This window comes from Amblyraja radiata, unplaced genomic scaffold (assembly GCF_010909765.2).
Source record: "Amblyraja radiata isolate CabotCenter1 unplaced genomic scaffold, sAmbRad1.1.pri S70, whole genome shotgun sequence".
In the NCBI taxonomy this organism is placed as follows: Eukaryota; Metazoa; Chordata; class Chondrichthyes; order Rajiformes; family Rajidae; genus Amblyraja; species Amblyraja radiata.
The window spans coordinates 991,376-1,012,919 of NW_022630164.1; the positions used below are offsets into that span (position 1 = coordinate 991,376).

Below are 21,544 nucleotides of genomic sequence, written 5' to 3' on the forward strand. Positions count from 1 at the left end.
GAAAGATGGAATGTAATCGGAGACAGTAAGAATGGTGGGAGAACTGGGAAGGAGAAGGGGGATAGAGAGAGAGGGAAAGCAAGGGCTATTTGAAGTTAGATAAGTCATTATTCATACTGCTGGGGTTTAAGCTACCCAAGCGAATTATGAGGTGCTCTTCCTCCAATTTGCGCTGGGCCTCACTCTGACAATGGAGGAGGCCCAGGGCAGAAAGGTCAGATTGGGAATGGGAGGAGGAGTTAAAGTGCTGAGGAACCGGGAGATCAGGTAGTTTGCTGAGTTACTCCAGCAGTTACACCAGATGCCTTGGCCAATAATACCTGGGCAGAATATGATACCAAGTTTCCACGCTGTATCTGTAAATTCTAAACTGTACTCACCTCCCCATTGTTACCCCTGCGCCCATCAAGGTAGGAACTCCTATTCTCCGTGGATAGGCCAGGCTTGTCCTCCAATCTCACCCCCGACTGCCTCCCATCTCCGCTGGCCACGGTGAGCGCCAGGATCTTGCCTCCTCTCCTCCTTCTCCCCCCGCACTTGGCCAGAAGGGTCATGAGGTCGGAGCGGAACCTGTTGTCCATCCAACAGTAGATGAAGGGGTTCCAACAGGTGCTGCTCACGGCCACCCAGTGGAAGGCAAAGTAGAGGGTGTTGTTGAATTGGACACGTTGGCCGGAGAGCACGACGGTGTAGACGTTGAGGGGAAACCAACAGAGGGCAAAGGTCACCACCAGCAGCACGATCATCTTGATGGTCCTCATCTTCCTGCGGCGTTGAGTGGCGGCCTGGGTCACTGTGATGGCACCGATGGTTTTCCTCAGCCGTAGCATCTTGCTCACCGCGGCGGTGGCTACAGTGATCACCGCCAACAACAGGAGGTAGAGCAGCACATGGGTTGACAGGTCCAAGTTCCTCCTGAATACTTTGGAAGGCTTCGGATAAATAGAGAGCGAAGGCTGTGGAGTCTATATCAATGAATAGTTTTAAGGCAGTGGTAGATCGATTCTTGATGAATACCAGTGTAAGGGTTATGGGGAGAAGGTATGAGTATGGGGTTGAGAGGGAAGGATAGATCAGCCATGATTGAATGGCAGAGTAGACTTGATGGGTCAAATGGTCTAATTCTTCTCCTAGAACTTATGAACTTGCTGTACATAAGAGGGTATCAATAATCAGGAAGATATTGACTGTAAGGTGTTGTCAACGGGCCAGGATTACTCAGCTACTCATGGCATAGTCAGAGGAGTGGGAATAATGGCCTCGTGTTTAATGAATGGTGCAGGGTTAAAGGGGCTGAATATCCACACCTACCTTGACTGAAGGGTCTCAACCCACAACATCACCTACCCAGGCCATCCGGAGATGTTGCCTGACTCATTGAGTTACTCCAGCGCATTGTGTTCTACCTGCCTCGGCTCCTTACTTTGAACACCTGCCCTGTGATCGGTCAGTCATGGGCACGCTGTCGAGAGAAGAAAGATGGGTCAATATCACCAACAACTTCTCCTGGCCCACCCATATTGAAGCAATGACCAAGAAAGCACACCAATGCCTCTAGTTCCTTAGAAGTCTTAAGATGTTTGGCATGTCCGTATAACTCACACCAACTTCTACAGATGCAGCATTTTATCAGGATGCATCACAGCTTGGTTCAGGAACAGCTCCACCCAAGACCGCAATAGATTGCAGCAAATGGTGGACACAGCCTAGACCATCACACAAAGCAACCTCCCTTCTATTGGCTCCATTTATATCTCACGTTGCCTCGGCAAGGTCAGCAACAACATCAAGAATGACACGCACATTGGTCATTCTTCCGTTCGCTCGCTCACTCACTCACTCACTCACTCACTCACTCACTCACTCACTCACTCACTCACTCACTCACTCACTCACTCACTCACTCACTCACTCACTCGCTCGCTCGCTCGCCCGCTCGCCCGCTCACCCGCTCACCCGCTCACTCCCTCACTCCCTCACTCCCTCACTCACTCACTCACTCACTCACTCACTCACTCACTCACTCACTCACTCACTCACTCACTCACTCACTCACTCACTCACTCACTCACTCACTCACTCACTCACCCACTCACTCACTCCCACTCCTCACTCACTCACCACTCACTCACTCACTCACTCACTCACTCACTCACACACACTCATCTCACTCACTCACTCACTCACTCACTCACTCACTCACTCACTCACTCACCCACTCACTCACTCACTCACTCACTCACTCACTCACTCACTCACTCACTCACTCACTCACACACTCACACTCACTCACTCACTCACTCACTCACTCACTCACTCACTCACTCACTCACTCACTCACTCACTCACTCACCCACCCACCCACCCACCCACCCATCCATCCACCCACCCACTCACTCACTCACTCACTCACACTCACTCACTCACCCACTCACTCACACACTCACTCACTCACTCACCCACTCGCTCACTCACACACTCACTCACACTCACACTCACTCACTCACACACTCACTCACTCATTGTCTCCTTCCAGATAAATTACTGGATTAGGAAAAGGGGAGATGTAACGAGACCTTGGTGTCCTGGTACACCAGTCATTGAAAGTAGGCATGCAGGTGCAACGCAGGCAGTGAAGAAAGCGAATCGTATGTTAGCATTCATAGCAAAAGGATTTGAGTCTCGGAGCAGGGAGGTTCTACTGCAGTTGTACAGGGTCTTGGTGAGACCACACCTGGAGTATTGCGTACAGTTTTGGTCTCCAAATCTGAGGAAGGACATTATTGCCATAGAGGGAGTGCAGAGAAGGTTCACCAGACTGATTCCTGGGATGTCAGGACTGTCTTATGAAGAAAGACTGGATAGACTTGGTTTATACTCTCTAGAATTTAGGAGATTGAGAGGGGATCTTATAGAAACTTACAAAATTCTTAAGGGGTTGGACAGGCTAGATGCAGGAAGATTGTTTCCGATGTTGGGGAAGTCCAGGACAAGGGGTCACAGCTTAAGGATAAGGGGGAAATCCTTTAAAACCGAGATGAGAAAAACATTTTTCACAAAGATAGTGGTGAATCTCTGGAACTCTCTGCCGCAGAGGGTAGTTGAGGCCAGTTCATTGGCTATATTTAAGAGGGAGTTAGATGTGGCCCTTGTTGCTAAAGGGATCAGGGGGTATGGAGAGAAGGCAGGTACGGGATACTGAGTTGGATGATCAGCCATGATCATATTGAATGGCGGTGCAGGCTCGAAGGGCCGAATGGCCTGCTCCTGCACCTAAGTTCTATGTTTCTATGTTTCTATAAGTTACTGGATTGGAAGCCAGAGTTTTAGAGGATTAAATCAATGCCATGAGTTCAAATCTCAACCCAACAGATGGAGGACTTAAATTCAAGTAATTAAATAATTGTCATTTAAAAAAAAAACTGTCTTAATACTAACGATTAGATTAAATATATATTTTTTCATATTCTGAAGATTGGGTCTGACCGGAAACGTCACCCATCCTTTTTCAGCCTGACCTGCTGAGTTACTCTAACACTTTGTGTCTATCTTTGGTATAAAGCAGCACTTGCAGTTCTTTGTTTCTACTGAACGTAACTATCCACCTGCTCACTAATATCCTTGAGAGAAGGAGATTTTCCTGAACCTATTTTGCCAGGTGACTCCAGAAATGACATTTAAAGCAGGCATATCTAGGGATGAACAGTAATTACCTGTCTTTCCCCTAACAGCCACACCCCACAAACAAATAAATGTGGTAAAACATATATCAGGCATAACAGAACGGAGAGATTCTGTGCGGCACTGTGGCGCAGCGGGTAGAACTGCTGCCTCATCACGCCGGAGACCCGGGTTCAATCTGTGACCGTGCGGGTTTCCTGCAGGTGCTCCAGTTTCTTCAACTACAAAAACTTACAGGTTTGTAGATTCATTGGCTTTGGTAAATAAAATATAAATGTAAAATTTTCCCTCGTGTGTGTGTAGGGTAGTGTTAATTTGCGGGGATCGGTGCGGCTAAACTTCATTTGTGCGGCTAAACTAAACTAACATCCCAAAGACGTGCGGGTTTGTATGTTAATTAGCCCAGTGTAAATTGCCCCCTAGTGTGTGGTGAGTTTTAGAATTCAGCGGGGAGTTGATAGGAATGTGCAGAGATTAAAAAGAATGACAAGATGGGCTGAAGGGTCTGTTTGCATGCTGTATCTCTCTGGTCCGTGAAGTATATGCTGCCACATTATGTGGTGGCAATTGGTAGGTCTTCGTTTCTACGTAACTATCCATCTGCTCACTAATATCCTTGAGGGAAGGAAATTATCCTGAACCTGTTTTGCCGGTAAGTGACTCCAGAAATGACATTTAATGCAGGCATTTTAGGGGTGAACAGTAATTGCCTGTCTTTTCCCCCAACATCAACAGCCCACAAACAAATATATATATATTTTTAAATTGGCCAATCATGTATTGTCTTTGTTCTGAATGGATAGCACGCAACAAAACTTTGCACTGTACCTTGGTAACGTGACATTAAACTAAACTGTACACCGTGTGTGAGTGGAGTTTACACATTCTTCCTCTGATCACATGGGTTTGCTCCGGGTGCCCCGTTTCCTTCCGCAACCCAAAGACGTGCGGCTTTGTAGGCTGATCATCCCTCTGTAAATTGCCCCCTAGTGTGTAGGGAGTGGGTGGGAAAGTGGGATAACACAGAACTGGTGTGAACGGGTGATCAATGGTCGGCGTGGGCTCGGTGAATCGAAGGGTCTGTTTCCATTCTGTATCTTTTACTCAAGCGATATTCAAGAGATAATTCTGATTACAAGGTGAGGCACTTTGCTCTTATAGGGAGCAGTGGCTGGTTCCTGATTGCATGCATTACTGTCCCTGTCTCTTGAAAGATTATAATGGCAAGGCAGAAAGATGATGCCCAGAGACTGGTGTTAATGTGCCCTCGACAAATGGAACAAACAGAAGCCATTTCCCTGCAGTTATTCTGGGGAGGGGAGGTGGGGGGCGGGGGACAAGCAGAGATAATTGAACTTGAACATAGGGAAATGCCAGATTCAGAGACAGTCTCCTCCCAGCTGTTATCACCTGTCTAACTGTTTCTTAAATGTTGGGATAGTCCCTGCATCTATTAGCTCCTCTGGCAGCTTGTTCCATACACCCACCATCCTTAGTGTGAAAAAGTTACCCCTCAGGCTCCGATTAAACCTTTTCCCCTTCTCCTTAAATCTGTGTCCTCTGGTCCTCGATTTACCTTCTCTGGCCAAGAGACTCTGTGTCTCTAAATCACCATGATCGCACGCAGGCACACACGCACACACACACGCACACACTTGTACCGTGGTACAGTGAAATGCTTTGTTTTGCATATATCCTGGTAAAAACTAAATATCTTCACTGTACACGTGACATGAAAATAAAGTAAACTGAACTGAACGGACTGAACTGAATCATACAGCAGACCTCACCTGGGCAGTGCACAAGTGTCGCCACGTTTCTGGTGCCGAGAAAGTTACAAACGTTCACTGAACAGAGGCTGTGGGAGTAGACTTTAGAATTTATAGATACAGTGTGGACACAGGGCCTTCAACCCTCAATGTCCATGCGAACTGTACATCACCCCGTACACTAGCAATATCCTATACTCTGGTAGTAGCAACTGTACATCACCCCGTACACTAGCAATGTCCTACACACAATTTTACAAAAGCCAATTAACGGAGGAACCCGGGGCACCCGGAGAAAACCCACGCAGGTCACGGGAAGAACGTACAAACTCCATCAGACAGCACCCATGGTCAGGATCATGGAGCTCAAGGTAACAAATCTACCGCAGCGCCACCGTGCTGCCAATGGTTGCGCCAATAGTTTAGTTTTGTTTATTGTCAAATGTACCAAGGTACAGAGAAAAGCTTTTGTCGTGTGCTAACCAGTCAGTGGAAAGAGAATACATAGAAACATAGAAAATAGGTGCAGGAGTAGGCCATTCGGCCCTTCGAGCCTGCACCGCCATTCAATATGATCATGGCTGATCACCCAACTCAGTATCCTGTACCTGCCTTCTCTCCATACCCCCTGATCCCTTTAGCCACAAGGGCCACATCTAACTCCCTCTTAAATATAGCCAATGAACTGGCCTCAACTACCTTCTGTGGCAGAAAATTCCAGAGATTCACCCCTCTCTGTGTAAAAAATGTTTTCCTCATCTCTGTCCTAAAAGATTTCCCCCTTATCCTTAAACTGTGACCATGATTACAATTGGCCCATCCACAGTTCACAGATACATGATAAAGGGAATAATGTGAATAACATTTAGTGCAAGGTAAAGTCCAGCAATCGATCGCTGGTTTTTTTTTTTTTTTTGATTTTATTTTAATTCAAAAATGTATTCAATTATTAAAAAATAATATTTACACTACAATAAAACATGCCGGAACCCACCACCATAATACAATACAAACATATATCCATAATAAACTACTATACAACTATGTTACAATCCTCATTGAGGATACCTTCAACACCCTGCGGAGCCCAGCGGTCCCGGAACTCCCTCAGGGTGCCCTTTCTAACCTCACCTGGGCATGGACGTAACCCCGGAAAAGGGGCAGGCAGCCGGCTCGGGTAGAGCAATCGATCGCTGGTCGGTGCGGGTGGTGAATCTGTGGAATTCTTTGCCACAGTGGAGGCTAAATCAATGGATATTTGTAAGGCAGAGATTGATAGATTCCTGATTGGTACGGATGTCGGGTTTGGGGAGAAGGCAGGAGAAGGGGATTAGGAGGGAGAGATAGATCAGCCACGATTGAATGGCAGAGTAGACAGTGAGCCGAAAGGCCTAATTCTGCTCAAATTCAAGTTCAAGTTTGCGTTTATTGTCACTTAACCAATTAAGGTCCAGTGAAACTTGAGTTGCCATGCAGCCATACTAAGTGAAAAGCAACGATACACACAGCCACATAAAATACAATTTAACATAAACATCCACCACAATGAAATCAACATTCCTCACTGTGATGGAAGGCAATAAAGTTCAGTCATCTTCCTCCTTTGTTCACCCCTGGTGGTCAGGGCCTTTGAACCCTCCGCAGTTCGCCGCTGCCGACGATCCGATCTTCAAGCCCTCACGTTGGGATGATGGAAATGGTAAGTCCGCGCCGCGCCCGCGGCTTGAAGTTCCGGACCGGTCCCCAGGAAAGGCCACAACACTACACGTTGTAGGGGGGACGGAGATGCAACACGGTAAAACATCGCATTTCCATCGAGGTAAGTGGCTGAAAAAAGTTTCACCCGATCCCTCCCCCCCCCCCCACATAAAACATACCATGAAACATTTATTTAAAAAATTAAAACAGAGAAGGGATGAGACAGACTGTTGGCGAGGTGGCCATTACGGACGCCACCCGGTGGTGATATCACTTATGACCCGTTGGGCTGAGGGACCCTTTTCTACACTAACAAAAAAAAATTACCAATAAAGTCTGCCTGGACCTGCCTGGGTGTCCCGGTTGCCAAACACTTTAATTCCCCTTCCCATTCCCACACTGACCTTTCTGTCCTAGGCCTCCTCCATTGTCAGAGTGAGGCTAAATTCAAATTGCAGGAACAGCTTCTCATATTTCGCTTGGGCAGCTTACAACACAATGGTATGAATATTGATTTCTCTAACTTGAAGTAACATCTGCATTCCCACTCTCTCCATCCCTCCCCCACCCACGTCGCACCAGCTTCTCGTTCTCACCCTCCCCCAGCGAACAGCTAACAATGGCCGGTTTCCTTCATCATCGTTACTCTTTTGCATATCTTTCATTCATTTGTTTAATATCTCTCTACATCACCGTCTATATCTCTCGTTTCCTTCTCCCCTGACTCTCAGTCTGAAGAACTACATACATTACATACACACATACACATACAACACATATTTCAGACACTTACCCGCACAGTCACACACACACACACACACATACACACACACACACACACACACACACACACACACACACACACACACACACACACACACACACACACACACACACACACACACACACACACACACACACACACACACACACACACACACACACACACACACACACACGCACAGACACACACACACACACACATACACACACACACACACGCACAGACACACACACACACGCACAGACACACACACACATACACACATACAGACACACACACACACGCACAGACACACACACACACATACACACACACACGCATAGACACACACACAGACACACACACACACACACACACAGACACATACACACACACGCACAGACACATACACACACACACAAATACACACACACACACACATATACATACGACACATATTTCAGACACTTACCCGCACAGTCACACACACTCACATACTAACACATACACACACAAACACGCACAGACACATACACACACATACACACACACACACACACACACATACATACACACACAAACACACACAGTAATGCTGCACATAATACACACACGCAAAGAGATTCAATTATGCCGCATTTGGCAATATTTATCCATTTTTAAGACATAACTATTTCCGAGCGACCTGTAGACTGGAGCTGCCTACAGGGTTTGTGCTTCCACGACGGGGAGAGGTCCCTCTGTGACGGCAGAAACCACAGATCAACAGGCCATTGTCAGCTATGCCCTAAGTGAAAATGAGTTACCAACAACGAGACTCAACAAGATGACTTCAGTTACAGTTTAGTTCATTTTTCATGTGTACTGTGGTACAGGGAAAAGCTTTTGTTACGTGCTAACCTGTCAACAGAAAGGCAATTCATGATTTCACTGGTACGACATGTGTGGGGGAGGGATGGAGAGATGGGGATGAAAGGTTTACTTTAAGTTAGAGGAATGAAAATTCTACCACTGTGTTGTAAGCTGCCCAAGCGCATACAGACAGCACCCAGAGTCAGGATCAAACCCGCGTCTCTGGCTCTGAGGCAGCAACTCAACCGCTGTGCCACCGTGCCAACCTCCCAGGGCTCTGTGTGTGTGTGTGTGTGTGTGTGTGAGAGAGTGTGTGTGTGTGTGTGAGAGTGTGTGCGTGCATATGTGTCTGAGTGAGTGCGAGTGTGCATGTGTGTGTACGCTCATTTGAGTGTGCGTGCATATGTGTGTATGTGATTGAGTGCGAGTGTGCATGTGTGTGAGTGTGTGCACGGACATGTGCGTGTGTGCATAAGCATGTGATTGTATGTGCATGTGTTTGCGTTTGAGTGCATGTGTGCCCGTGTGTGTGTGTGTGTGCGCGCGTGTGTGTAATTTATTGCAAGTGTGCACACGTGCTTGTGTGAGTGTGCATGAGTGTGTGCGCGAGTGTGCAGGCATTTGTTTGCGTGTGCGTGCGAGTGTGTGTCTGTGTTTTCACCCCCCCCCCCCCCACCCGAACAGCACAAACAGCCTCTCGTTGGAGTTGGGGACCAACAACCTCAAGCACAAAGACAGAGTGTCCAAGATACGGAGCCACCCGGGCTTCAACACCACCACCTTCCAGGACTTGTTATTGAGGGAGTGCAGCGTAGGTTCACAAGGTTCATTCCCGAGATGGCGGGACTGGCATATGCTGAGAGAATGGAGCGGTTGGGCTTGTATAATCTGGAATTTAGAAGGATGAGAGGTGTTCGTATTGAAACATATAAGATTATTAAGGGTTTTGACGCATTAGAGGAAGGAAACTGCTAGCCAGGCGGCGCGACTCACCCGTTGCAGCGGCCCCTACAGCCTGTCTGTCTTTTTTTTATTTTTTGTCTAGTTAAATGTAGTGTTGGTGTTTTTTAATACTGGTTTTAAATGTGTATATGTGGGGGGGGGAGGGGGAAACTGTTTGAAATCTCTTCCCTGTCCGGGAGACCCGACCTTTTCCCTGTCGGGTCTCCGTTGTCGTTGGGGCCTAGCACCGTGGAGCGGCCTCCAACCTGAACGACCCGGGGGCTCGGGAGACTGCGGAGCTGCGGACTACTCACCATCGTGGGGCTGGCCGGCCTCGGTGCGTGGAGAGCGGTGGTGACTCGCTGCTGCGACTCGACTCCTGGGGCTCGGAGGCTCCAGCAACGCAGCCGCAGTTCCGGTGGACTGGGACATCGGGAGCTCGCGGGTCCGGGGGGAGAGACCGCTTCCCGGAGCTCCCGCAACGCGACTTCTCCAGCCCGTGTCGCGGGGTTGGAACGACCCGGAGCGGGGAAGTACATCGCCCGGCACGGCTTCATGGCCGTGGGACATTACAGCGCCCGCCGGGGACTCCAACTTTGTGACATTTGGACCCGGAGCGGGGCCGTAAATCGCCCGGCACGACCGAAAATGGCCGTGGGACTTAGCATCGCCCGCCTGGGGCTTGGACATCGGGAGAGACATGGAGAACAGGGGAGAGAAAAGACTTTGCCTTCCATCACAGTAGGTTCACTGTGATGGATGTTTGTGTGAACTAAATTGTGTGTATGTCTAGGAATTGTCTTTGTTTGTATGGCTGTGGAAACGGAATTTCGTTTGAGCCTCACTGAGGCTCAAATGACAATAAATTGTATTGTATTGTATTGTATTGTATTGTAAACATGTTCCCGATGTTGGGAGAGTCCGGAACCAGGGTCCACAGTTTAAGAATAAGGGGTAAGCCATTTAGAACGGAGATGAGGAAACACTTTTTCAGTTGTGAGTCTGTGGAATTCTCTGCCTCGTTCTGGAGGCCGGTTCTCTGGACACTTTCAAGAGAGAGCTAGATAGGGCTCTTAAAGATAGCGGAGTCAGGGGATATGGGCTGAAGGCAGGAACGGGGTACTGATTGTGGATGATCAGCCATGATCACATTGAATGGCGGTGCTGGCTCGAAGGGCCGAATGGCCTACTCCTGCACCTATTGTCTATTGATTCCAGATCAAGTCACGCGTCAGTTTCAGCGCCAACCTGGAGACCGTGTTGACGCCTCTGGCAGAGACGGACGATCACTCCTACATACAGGATACCTGCTACATCATCGGCTGGTGGGTGACCAAAAACGGTGATTATCCAGGTCCATAGTGCAGCCGTCAGGGGAATGTCCCAGTGTCACAGAGGCACACATTCCTGCCCAGAGTAGGGACTATCACAACGTTTAAGAAACAGTTTGACAAGTACATGGATAGGATGGGGTTGGTGGCATATGGCCCAAACACGGGCAGTAGCTGGGACGTGTTGGTCGATGTGGTCAAGTAGGGCCGAAGGGCCTGTTTCCATGCTGTATCATTCTATCACTCTTTTGGCTGTATGACTCATTTAGTGCCTGGGATCACATCTAGGGCCCTGGGGGATATATATAGAATAACAGATCCCTGTAGAGTAGGTCACAGCCTGGGATCTCATCCAAGGGTCTGGGAGAGGGGGTCTGAGGAGTTTGTATATGGAATTCCACTTCCATGGGGGGGTCGAGGGGGTTAGAGAAGTAGGGGGAGGAGGTAGAGAGGGAGGGGATAGAGAGGGAAGGGTTAGTGAGGGATGGGGATGGAAGAGAGGAAGGTGGTAGAGAGGGGAAGAGAGGGAGGGGGAGGAGGTAGACAGGGATGGTGAAGGGGTAGAGAGGCAGTTGGCAGGGGGGAGGGTGTGGGGTGTGAATAACCATGGGAGGACAGTGTGAATAACCTGGTGGGGGGGGAGTGTGAATAACCCGGGTGGGTGGGAGTGTAAATAAACTTGGGGGAGTGTAAATAAGCAGGGAGGAGTGAGTGTAAATAAGCTGGGGGGGGGAGTGTAAATAAACCGGGCGCAGTGAGTGTAAATAAATTGGGGGGGTGTAAATAAACCAGGGGGGTGAGTGTTAATAAACTGTGGGGGGGGGGTGTGAATAAGCCGGGGGGTGGGGTCAGGGGGGTGACTTCACTCAAAGCGTGTGGAAGATTCTGTATGTGAGATGGGCTGCGAGCCGAGCTATTGTGACGTCATCAGTGTAAACTGGTCGTTATAAATTTAAAGTCTTTTGACATTTTAAAACTTTAATCAGTAATAAGTCGAGAAATAAAGCATAAAATCGTCAGTTTAGGTGCTCGGCCTCGATGGGAAAAATGTCGACCTGTATATGTAAAATGTTATTGTTACCACGAAGTGTTTTTGTGAAGACATATCCACACACACACATATAAACACGTACAAGATCAGAGTTTTAATATATGACTAGACTAAGTGGGACCCGTTCGGTCTCATGTTCACACGGGACGCAATATTCCACCTCTCCACCAATTCCAATATTGGTGGCCAGTGGGGAGGGGGGGGGCTTTCTGGAGCGCTAGTATGGGTGTTGTTGGCTGCAGGGACTACTGGTCTCCAGAGGGCTAGTATGGATATTGTGGGCCAAATGGATTCTTGGGGTAGCAGCTCAGTCCCTCAAGCCTGATGTGCTGGCAGCTCACTCGCGGCTAGTGGGCTGGCAGTTGACTCACGGCTATTCCTTGAAATTCCATTTCAAACAGAGTGCAAGGCCACCAAATTCAAATCCATTTTCCTACCACTTCAAGCAGGGTGCAAGGCCACCATATTCGGGTTCAGTTTCCTACCACTTCAAGCAGGGTGCAAGGCCACCTAATTCAAGTGCAGTTTTCAACCACTTCAAGCCGAGTGCAAGGCCACCAAATTCAAGTGCAATTTCATACCACTTCAAGCAAGGTGCAACGACACCACATTCAAATGCAGTTTCATACCACCTCATGCAGGGTGCAAGGCCACCACATTCAAATGCAGTTTCATACTATTTCAAGCAGGGTGAAACCACCATAAAAACCACCATAAAACCACACAAAACACCACACTCACAGTTCAGTAGACATTCAGTGTGTTCAGTTGATTCACAGCTCAGACAGAGTCGTAACCTCTCCCTCCCCCATCATGCAGAGACTGAGCCACACCCACACTTCTGGGTTTTATAATACCTCCCCCTCCCACCGGAAAAGATGTGGCCTTCATGGCGTGATTGAGAGGAGAGAGATTCTCAACAATTTTTAAACACTAATAACACTTTTGTTTTTCATTGATGGGAAGAATCCTCTGCACCTCATGAGCGGAGGGGGACTGAATAAGATGGCCAAAAATCACAGCCGTAAGTGGTAGCATTTCATCTAAAATCAATCTAGTGCAAACAGGAAGTTGTCAAGTTTAGACAAACAACCATTTGCAGGCAGTGCCTTTTCACTTCAACCCAAACCCCCCAAACAACCATTTGCAGGCAGTGCCTTTTCACTTCAACCCCATCCTCCCAAACAACCATTTGCAGGCAATGCCTTTTCACTTCAAACCAAACCCCCCAGGCAACCATTTGCAGGCAGTGCCTTTTTACTTCAAACCAACCATATTTTCATTTTCAAACCACATTAAGGGCACTCACAGTTTAGTAGACATGTGTTCAGTGTTATTCAGAGCTCAGAGAGACATAAAAACATAGAAACATAGATAATAGGTGCAGCAGTAGGCCATTCGGCCCTTCGAGCCTGCACCGCCATTCAATATGATCATGGCTGATCATCCAACTCAGTATCCTGTACCTGCCTTCTTTCCATACCCCCTGACCCCTTTAGCCACAAGGGCCACATCTAACTCCCTCTTAAATATAGCCAATGAACTGGCCTCAACTACCTTCTGTGGCAGAGAATTCCAGAGATTCACCACTCTCTGTGGGAAAAATGTTTTTCTCATCTCGGTCCTAAAAGATTTTCCCCTTATCCTTAAACTGTAACCCCTTGTTCTGGACTTCCCCAACATCGGGAACAATCTTCCTGCATCTAGCCTGTCCAACCCCTTAAGAATTTTGTAAGTTTCTGTAAGATCCCCCCTCAATCTTCTAAATTCTAGCAAGTACAAGCTGAGTCTATCCAATCTTTCTTCATATGAAAGTCCTGACATCCCAGGAATCAGTCTGGTGAACCTTCTCTGTACTCCCTCTATGGCAAGAATGTCTTTCCTCAGATTAGGAGACCAAAACTGTATGTAATGCTCCAAGTGAGGTCTCACCAAGACCCTGTACAACTGCAGTAGAACCTCCCTGCTCCTATACTTAAATCGTTTTGCTATGAATGCTAACATACCATTCGCTTTCTTCACTGCCTGCTGCACCTGCATGCCTACTTTCAATGACTGGTGTACCATGACACCCAGGTCTCGTTGCATCTCCCCTTTTCCTAACCGGCCACCATTCAGATAATAGTCTGCTTTCCTGTTTTTTGCCACCAAAGTGGATAACCTCACATTTATCCACATTATACTGCATCAGTTTCTATAAGATCCCCCCTCAATCTTCTAGATTCTAGCGAGTATTGTAAATAGCTGGGGTCCCAGCACTGAGCCTTGCGGTACCCTACTTGTCACTGCCTGCCATTGTGAAAAGGACCGTTTACTCCTACTCTTTGCTTCCTGTCTGCCAGCCAGTTCTCTATCCACATCAATACCGAACCCCCAATACCGTGTGCTTTAGGTTTGCATACTAATCTCTTATGTGGGACCTTGTCGAAAGCCTATAGAAAGTCCAGATATAACACATCTACTGGTTCTCCCTTATCCACTCTACTAGTTACATCCTCGAAAAATTCTATAAGATTCGTCAGACATGATTTACCTTTCATAAATCCATGCTGACTTTGTCCAATGATTTCACCACTTTCCAAATGTGCTGCTATCCCATCCTTAATAACGGACTCTAGCAGTTTTACCACTACTGATGTTAGACTAACTGGTCTGTAATTCCCCGTTTTCTCTCTCCCTCCCTTCTTAAAAAGTGGGGTTACATTAGCTACCCTCCAATCCTCAGGAACTACTCCAGAATCTAAAGAGTTTTGAAAAATTATCACTAATGCATCCACTATTTCCGCAGCTACTTCCTTAAGTACTCTGGGATGCAGCCTATCTGGCCATGGGGATTTATCGGCCTTTAATCCATTCAATTTACCTAACACCACATCCCGGCTAACCTGGATTTCACTCAGTTCCCCAATCTCATTTGACCCCCGGTCCCCTGCTATTTCCGGCAGATTATTTATGTCTTCCTTAGTGAAGAGAGAACCAAAGTAGTTATTCAATTGGTCTGCCATGTCTTTGTTCCCCATGATCAATTCGCCTGTTTCTGACTGCAAGGGACCTACCCTCTGGCTTCCTCCATCTTGCAGAGATTGAGTGAGGCACACCACTTCCTGGTTTTATAGTCCCTCCCCCTCCCTCCAGCAGGGGCAGCTGAGAGAATGGCAAATTATATTTAAACATTAATATTTCTCTGATTTTTCATCAATGGGAAAAATTCTCTGGTCCAGGAAGGCGGAGAGGGGCTCTGAGCGAGGTGTCCAAAAATGACGGCCGTAGGTGGCGGTGTTCTCTCGGAAATCACACCACAGCGAGCCAAAAGCGGTCAAGATCAGACTTTTAGTAATATAGATATATCTATCTACATACCTATAAAACTCTCATCTTGTGTGTGTGTTATATTTGTATCTCCTTCAAAACCCGTACCGCTAAGATCTTTACATATTCTAACTCACAATTTTACCGACCTCTCTATAATCAAGTTCACAAGATTTCATCCTATATTTCATGTTATTCTCAATTAAAGCTTTAAAAATGCTAACTTTAACAAGATTTTTACTGGTAAAATCCTTCCTCCCAGCTTCCAACACACTTTGATACAAAGTTGCAAGACAGGAACACTGAACTTTTCACCTCAATGGAATATTTCAACAGGAGGGGGAGGGCCAATTGGAACTGCTGCAGCAGGCAGGGGAAGTGCAATTGGAATTTTTGCTGATGGAGGCAGGGGAGTGCTGGAATCTTACATTCAGGAACGGGTTTAGTTGCATTGGGGGAAGGGTGTTGGGGGAATGGGTCTGCACTTGGTCGAGTATATATTTATATATAAGCAATCTGCTAGAGGAGGCCGGGGGCTATCCCAACATTTAATAATCAGTTGGACAGGAACATGGATAGGACCATCTACACTAGTTCTACCTGCCTGCATTTGATCCATATCCCTCCCAAGATGTACTGTGTTACACCCACATACCCTTGTCTGCCCGCATAAACATGTTCACACACACACTCACACCCTTGTTCCCCCTGATTGGTGGTGCAGCTAGAGAGTTGTTACCTTACAGCAGCAGAGACCCGGGTTCAATCCTGACCTGGGGTGCTGTTTTTACAGAGTTTGCACGCTGTCTCCGTGACCCCAGTGGGCATTTTGCCGGGTGCTCCGGTTTCATCCCACACTCAGAAGATGTGCAGGTTTTGTTGGTTAAATGACTTTGATAAAGATTTTAACCCTGATGTGTGTAAGATAGTGCTAGTGTACGGGGAGATCGCTTGTCGGCGTGGTCTCAATGGGCTGAAGGACCCGTTTCCACGCTGTGTCTCTGTCTCATGTCCGCAGAGATACGACTGTCAATGCTACAGGAGGTGGAGGTGAAGCTAATTGACTGGCAACTTTGCTGGAAGTGGATGCCAGCAATCACCGGGAAAATGCTGTGCCGGCTTCAAGGAAGTAGGGGGTGATACCTGCCAGCTAACGGAGAGGGGAGAGGAGGTCTCGGGGTGGGTGGAGTGGTGTAAGTGAGAGCAGAGAGCCCCTTGTCAACCCTACACCAAATGACACCAAGGTGCGTGGTGTGTTTAGTTGAGTTAAGTCAATTTAAGTTTAGTTCAGTTCAGTTCAGTTTAGTTTAGTTCGACACGAAATGTCACCCAATCCTTCTCTCTCGAGATGCTGCCTGTCCTGCTGGGTTACTTCAGCATACTCCAGTCTATCTTCAGTTTAGTTTAGTTTTGTATAGAATTCAGGTCAGTTCAGTTTAATTTAGTTCAGTTCCGTTTAGTTCAGATCAGTAGAGTTTAGTTTAATTTAGTTTAGTTCAGGTTAGTTTAGTTTAGTTCAGTCTAGTTCATTTTAGTTTCATTCAGTTCAGTTTAGTTTAGTTTAGTTTAGAGATACAGCGCGGAAAAAGACCCTTTGGTCCACCGAGTCTGCACCGACCAGCGATACCCGCACACCAGCACAATCCTACACACACTAGGGGACAATTTACAATTATATCAAGCCAATACTATTCTACGAAAACATTCTATCACCACATGGATACCAATTATTTCATTAGTCATAACATACAGTTCGCTTGTTAATCTTATTCAACAACAAATGGTTAATACAAATCAAACACAAAACAAGGGAATCTTGACATTATTCTATCTCACCTTTCAAGTGGTCCAAGTCACCATCCCCATTTCCGAGCCGATCATAAGCCTCACATATACTACCACGTATCTACGCTGCTAGCGGTCGGGGGTGAGGGTGATCCACTGTAACTCCTCAGGAATGTAAACAAACTTCGTTATCAGCTGAACTACTTCATATTTACATTACCATCCACCCTACAACATATTCCCAAACAGGAGGTAAGTACATCGAATCTACTTTGCTGTTTCCCACGGATTCTCTTCTACACCTGGTCAGGACAAAGATTTACAATTCTCTTCTCCAATACATCCTTTTGTTACCTTGTACAATTCCAATCAAAATTAAATAAAAAAGGATATTAATTTTTCTTCCACAGAATGTGTGTGTAGATATTTGCGTGTGAGTGTGCGTGCATGTGCGTGTGTGCACGTGTGTGTATGTATATATGTGCGTGTGCGAGTGTGTGTGAGTACATGTGTGTACATGCGTGTGTGGAGTTTCCTCTGTGACCACGTGGGTTCTATCTGGGTGCTCCGGTTTCCTCCCACATCCCAAAGACGTGCGGGTGTGCAGGTTAATGGGCCCTGTGTAAATTGCCCCATAGAGCGCAGGGAGTGGGTGAGAAAGTAGGATAACATAGAACCAGTTTGTACGGGTAGAAACATAGAAACAGATAATTGGTGCAGGAGTAGGCCATTCAGCCCTTCCAGCCAGCACCGCCATTCAATAAGATCATGCCTGATCATCTAAAATCATTACCCCGTTCCCGCATTTCCCCAATATCCCTTGATTATTTAAGCCCTAAGACCTAAATCTGACTCTCTCATCAAAGACATCCAGTGAATTGGCCTCCACTGCCTTCTGTGGCAGAGAATTCCACAATATCACGACTCTGGGTGAAACGGTTTTTCCTCATCTCAGTCCTAAATGGCCTACCCCAAATTCATAACTGCAACCGCTGGATCTGGACTCATCAACATGGGGAACATTTTTCCTGCATTTAGCCTGACCAACCTTTAAGAATTTTAGGTGGTCGATTGTGATTGTTGATATCTCTAAACTAAACAAAACTGAACTAAACTAAACTAAACTGAACTAAACTGAAGTGAACTAAACTAAACATAGAACAATACAGCACAGGTACAGATGCCTTGGCCAATAATACCTGGGCTGAACATGATACCAAGTTTCAACGGGGAATCTGTAAAGTCTAAACTGTACTCACCTCCCCATTGTTACCCCTGCGCCCACCAAGGTAGCAACTCAAATTCTCCGTGGATAGGCCAGGCTTGTCCTCCAATCTCACCCCCGACTGCCTCCCGTCTCCGCTGGCCGCGGTGAGCGCCAGGATCTTGCCTCCTCTCCTCCTTCTCCCCCCACACTTGGCCATAAGGGTCATGAGGTTGGAGCGGAACCTGTTGTCCATCCAACAGTAGATGAAGGGGTTCCAACATGTGCTGCTCACGGCCACCCAGTGGAAGGCAAAGTAGAGGGTGTTGTTGAATTGGACACGTTGGCCGGTGAGCAGGAGGGTGTAGACGTTGAGGGGGAACCAACAGAGGGTAAAGGCCATGATGATGAAGATCATCTTGATGGTCCTCTTCTTCCCGCGGCGTTGAGCAGCGGCCTCGGCTTCTGTGACGGCACCAATGGTTTCCCTCACCAATGGCTTCTTGCTCACCGCGGAGGAAACTACGGTGATCACCACCAACGGCAGGACGTAGAACAGCATGAAGGTTGACAGGTCGAAGTATCTTCTGAAGACTTCTGAAGGCTTTGGAAAAGCGGGGACGTAATGAATCCTGATGATCTTCTCTCTGGAAGGAAGGGACAAGCGGAGAAAGCGTGTTTGAGGTTTCATGAGTTGAGGGTGTGGAGAACGGTGAGGTGGTGAATCTGTGGAATTCTTTGCCACAGAAGGCTGTTGAGGCCAATTGATATTTTTAAGACAGAGATAGGTATATTCTTGATTAGTACAGGTGTCAGGGGTTATGGGGAGAAGGCAGAAGAATTAGGTTGAGAGGTAAAGATAGATCAGACATGATTGAATGGCAGGGTAGACTTGATGAATTAAAATTCCCACAACTGCATTTGTGGGATTCGAACTGACTTCATTGTGTGCAGTTCTGATCACCTTTCTGTCGACCAGTGCTTCTTAAACCGGTGAATGGTTCACCCAAGGGCAAACAAAATTATTTTGGGGTGAATTAAACTAGAGGGGTGAATGAAGGGTGAATGACAATTTATTCAGATATTTGTATACTTTTTTCTATACTTCATAGAAACATAGAAAATAGGTGCAGGAGTAGGCCATTCGGCCCTTCGAGCCTGCACCGCCATTCAATATGATCATGGCTGATCATCCAACTCAGTATCCTGTACCTGCCTTCTCTCCATACCCCCTGATCCCTTTAGCCACAAGGGCCACATCTAACTCCCTCTTAAATATAGCCAATGAACTGGCCTCAACTACCTTCTGCGGCAGAGAATTCCAGAGATTCACCACTCTCTGTGTGAAAAAAGTTTTCCTCATCTCGGTCCTAAAAGATTTCCCCCTTATCCTTAAACTGTGACCCCTTGTTCTGGACTTCCCCAACATCGGGAACAATCTTCCTGCATCTAGCCTGTCCAACCCCTTAAGAATTTTGTAAGTTTCTATAAGATCCCCCCTCAATCTTCTAAATTCTAGCGAGTACAAGCCGAGTCTATCCAGTCTTTCTTCATATGAAAGTCCTGACATCCCAGGAATCAGTCTGGTGAACCTTCTCTGTACTCCCTCTATGGCAAGAATGTCTTTCCTCAGATTAGGAGACCAAAACTGTACGCAATACTCCAGGTGTGGTCTCACCAAGACCCTGTACAACTGCAGTAGAACCTCCCTGCTCCTATACTCAAATCCTTTTGCTATGAATGCTAACATACCATTCGCCTTCTTCACTGCCTGCTGCACCTGCATGCCTACTTTTAATGACTGGTGTACCATGACACCCAGGTCTCGTTGCATCTCCCCCTTTCCTAATCGGCCACCATTCAGATAATAGTCTACTTTCCTGTTTTTGCCACCAAAGTGGATAACCTCACATTTATCCACATTATACTGCATCTGCCATGCATTTGCCCACTCACCCAGCCTATCCAAGTCACCTTGCAGCCTCCTAGCATCCTCCTCACAGCTAACACTGCCCCCCAGCTTCGTGTCATCCGCAAACTTGGAGATGTTGCATTCAATTCCCTCGTCCAAATCATTAATATATATCGTAAATAGCTGGGGTCCCAGAACTGAGCCTTGCGGTACCCCACTAGTCACTGCCTGCCATTGTGAAAAGGACCCGTTTACTCCTACTCTTTGCTTCCTGTCTGCCAACCAGTTCTCTATCCACATCAATACTGAACCCCCAATACCGTGTGCTTTAAGTTTGTATACTAATCTCTTATGTGGGACCTTGTCGAAAGCCTTCTGAAAGTCCAGATATAACACATCCACTGGTTCTCCCTTATCCACTCTACTAGTTACATCCTCGAAAAATTCTATAAGATTCGTCAGACATGATTTACCTTCATAAATCCATGCTGACTTTGTCCAATGATTTCACCACTTTCCAAATGTGCTGCTATCCCATCTTTAATAACTGATCTAGCAGTTTCCCCACTACCGACGTTAGACTAACTGGTCTGTAATTCCCGTTTTCTCTCTCCCTTCCTTTTTAAAAAGTGGTGTTACATTAGCTACCCGCCAATCCTCAGGAACTACTCCAGAATCAAAAGAGTTTTGAAAAATTATCACTAATGCATCCACTATTTATGGGGCTACTTCCTTAAGTACTCTGGGATGCAGCCTATCTGGCCCTTGGGATTTATCGGCCTTTAATCCATTCAATTTACCTAACACCACTTCCCGGCTAACCTTGGATTTCACTCAGTTCCTCCATCTCATTTGACCCCCGGTCCCCTGCTATTTCCGGCAGATTATTTATGTCTTCCTTAGTGAAGACAGAACCAAAGTAGTTATTCAATTGGTCTGCCATGTCCTTGTTCCCTATGATCAATTCACCCGTTTCTGACTGCAAGGGACCTACATTTGTTTTAACTAATCTTTTTCTCTTCACATATCTATAAAAGCTTTTGCAGTCAGTTTTTATGTTCCCTGCCAGTTTTCTTTCATAATCTATTTTCCCTTTCCTAATTAAGCCCTTTGTCCTCTGCTGGTCTCTGAATTTCTCCCAGTCCTCTGGTAGGCTGCTTTTTCTGGCTAATTTGTACGCTTCATCTTTTGTTTTGATACTATCCCTGATTTCCCTTGTTATCCACGGATGCACTACCTTCCCTGAT

General features: G+C 46.8%; 2 protein-coding genes across 2 annotated transcripts; both read right to left on the reverse strand.

Annotated features, from left to right (window-relative positions):
- Nucleotides 1-282: 282 nt before the first annotated feature.
- LOC116969534 (probable G-protein coupled receptor 83) lies at nt 283-1,812 on the reverse strand. The gene is made up of 2 exons (XM_033016386.1): nt 1,765-1,812; nt 283-932 (listed from the first exon to the last, which is right to left on the reverse strand). The coding sequence occupies exons 1-2, from the start codon at nt 1,810-1,812 to the stop codon at nt 366-368; spliced, it is 615 nt and encodes a 204-aa protein (XP_032872277.1). The 3' UTR covers nt 283-365.
- Nucleotides 1,813-8,799: 6,987 nt separating this feature from the next.
- LOC116969535 (probable G-protein coupled receptor 83) lies at nt 8,800-19,076 on the reverse strand. Its single transcript, XM_033016387.1, has 2 exons — nt 18,441-19,076; nt 8,800-8,811 (listed from the first exon to the last, which is right to left on the reverse strand). The coding sequence occupies exons 1-2, from the start codon at nt 19,074-19,076 to the stop codon at nt 8,800-8,802; spliced, it is 648 nt and encodes a 215-aa protein (XP_032872278.1).
- Nucleotides 19,077-21,544: the final 2,468 nt, after the last annotated feature.

Excerpts from the sequence above, each read along its gene's own strand:
- LOC116969534 (XM_033016386.1), bottom strand. The coding sequence starts at position 1,812 with ATGACCAATGTGCGTGTCATTCTTGATGTTGTTGCTGACCTTGCCGAG. Across the intron at positions 933-1,764 it reads TTGTTGCTGACCTTGCCGAG|CCTTCCAAAGTATTCAGGAG; the intron begins GCAACGTGAGAT and ends ATTTATCCGAAG.
- LOC116969535 (XM_033016387.1), bottom strand. The coding sequence starts at position 19,076 with ATGAAACCTCAAACACGCTTTCTCCGCTTGTCCCTTCCTTCCAGAGAG.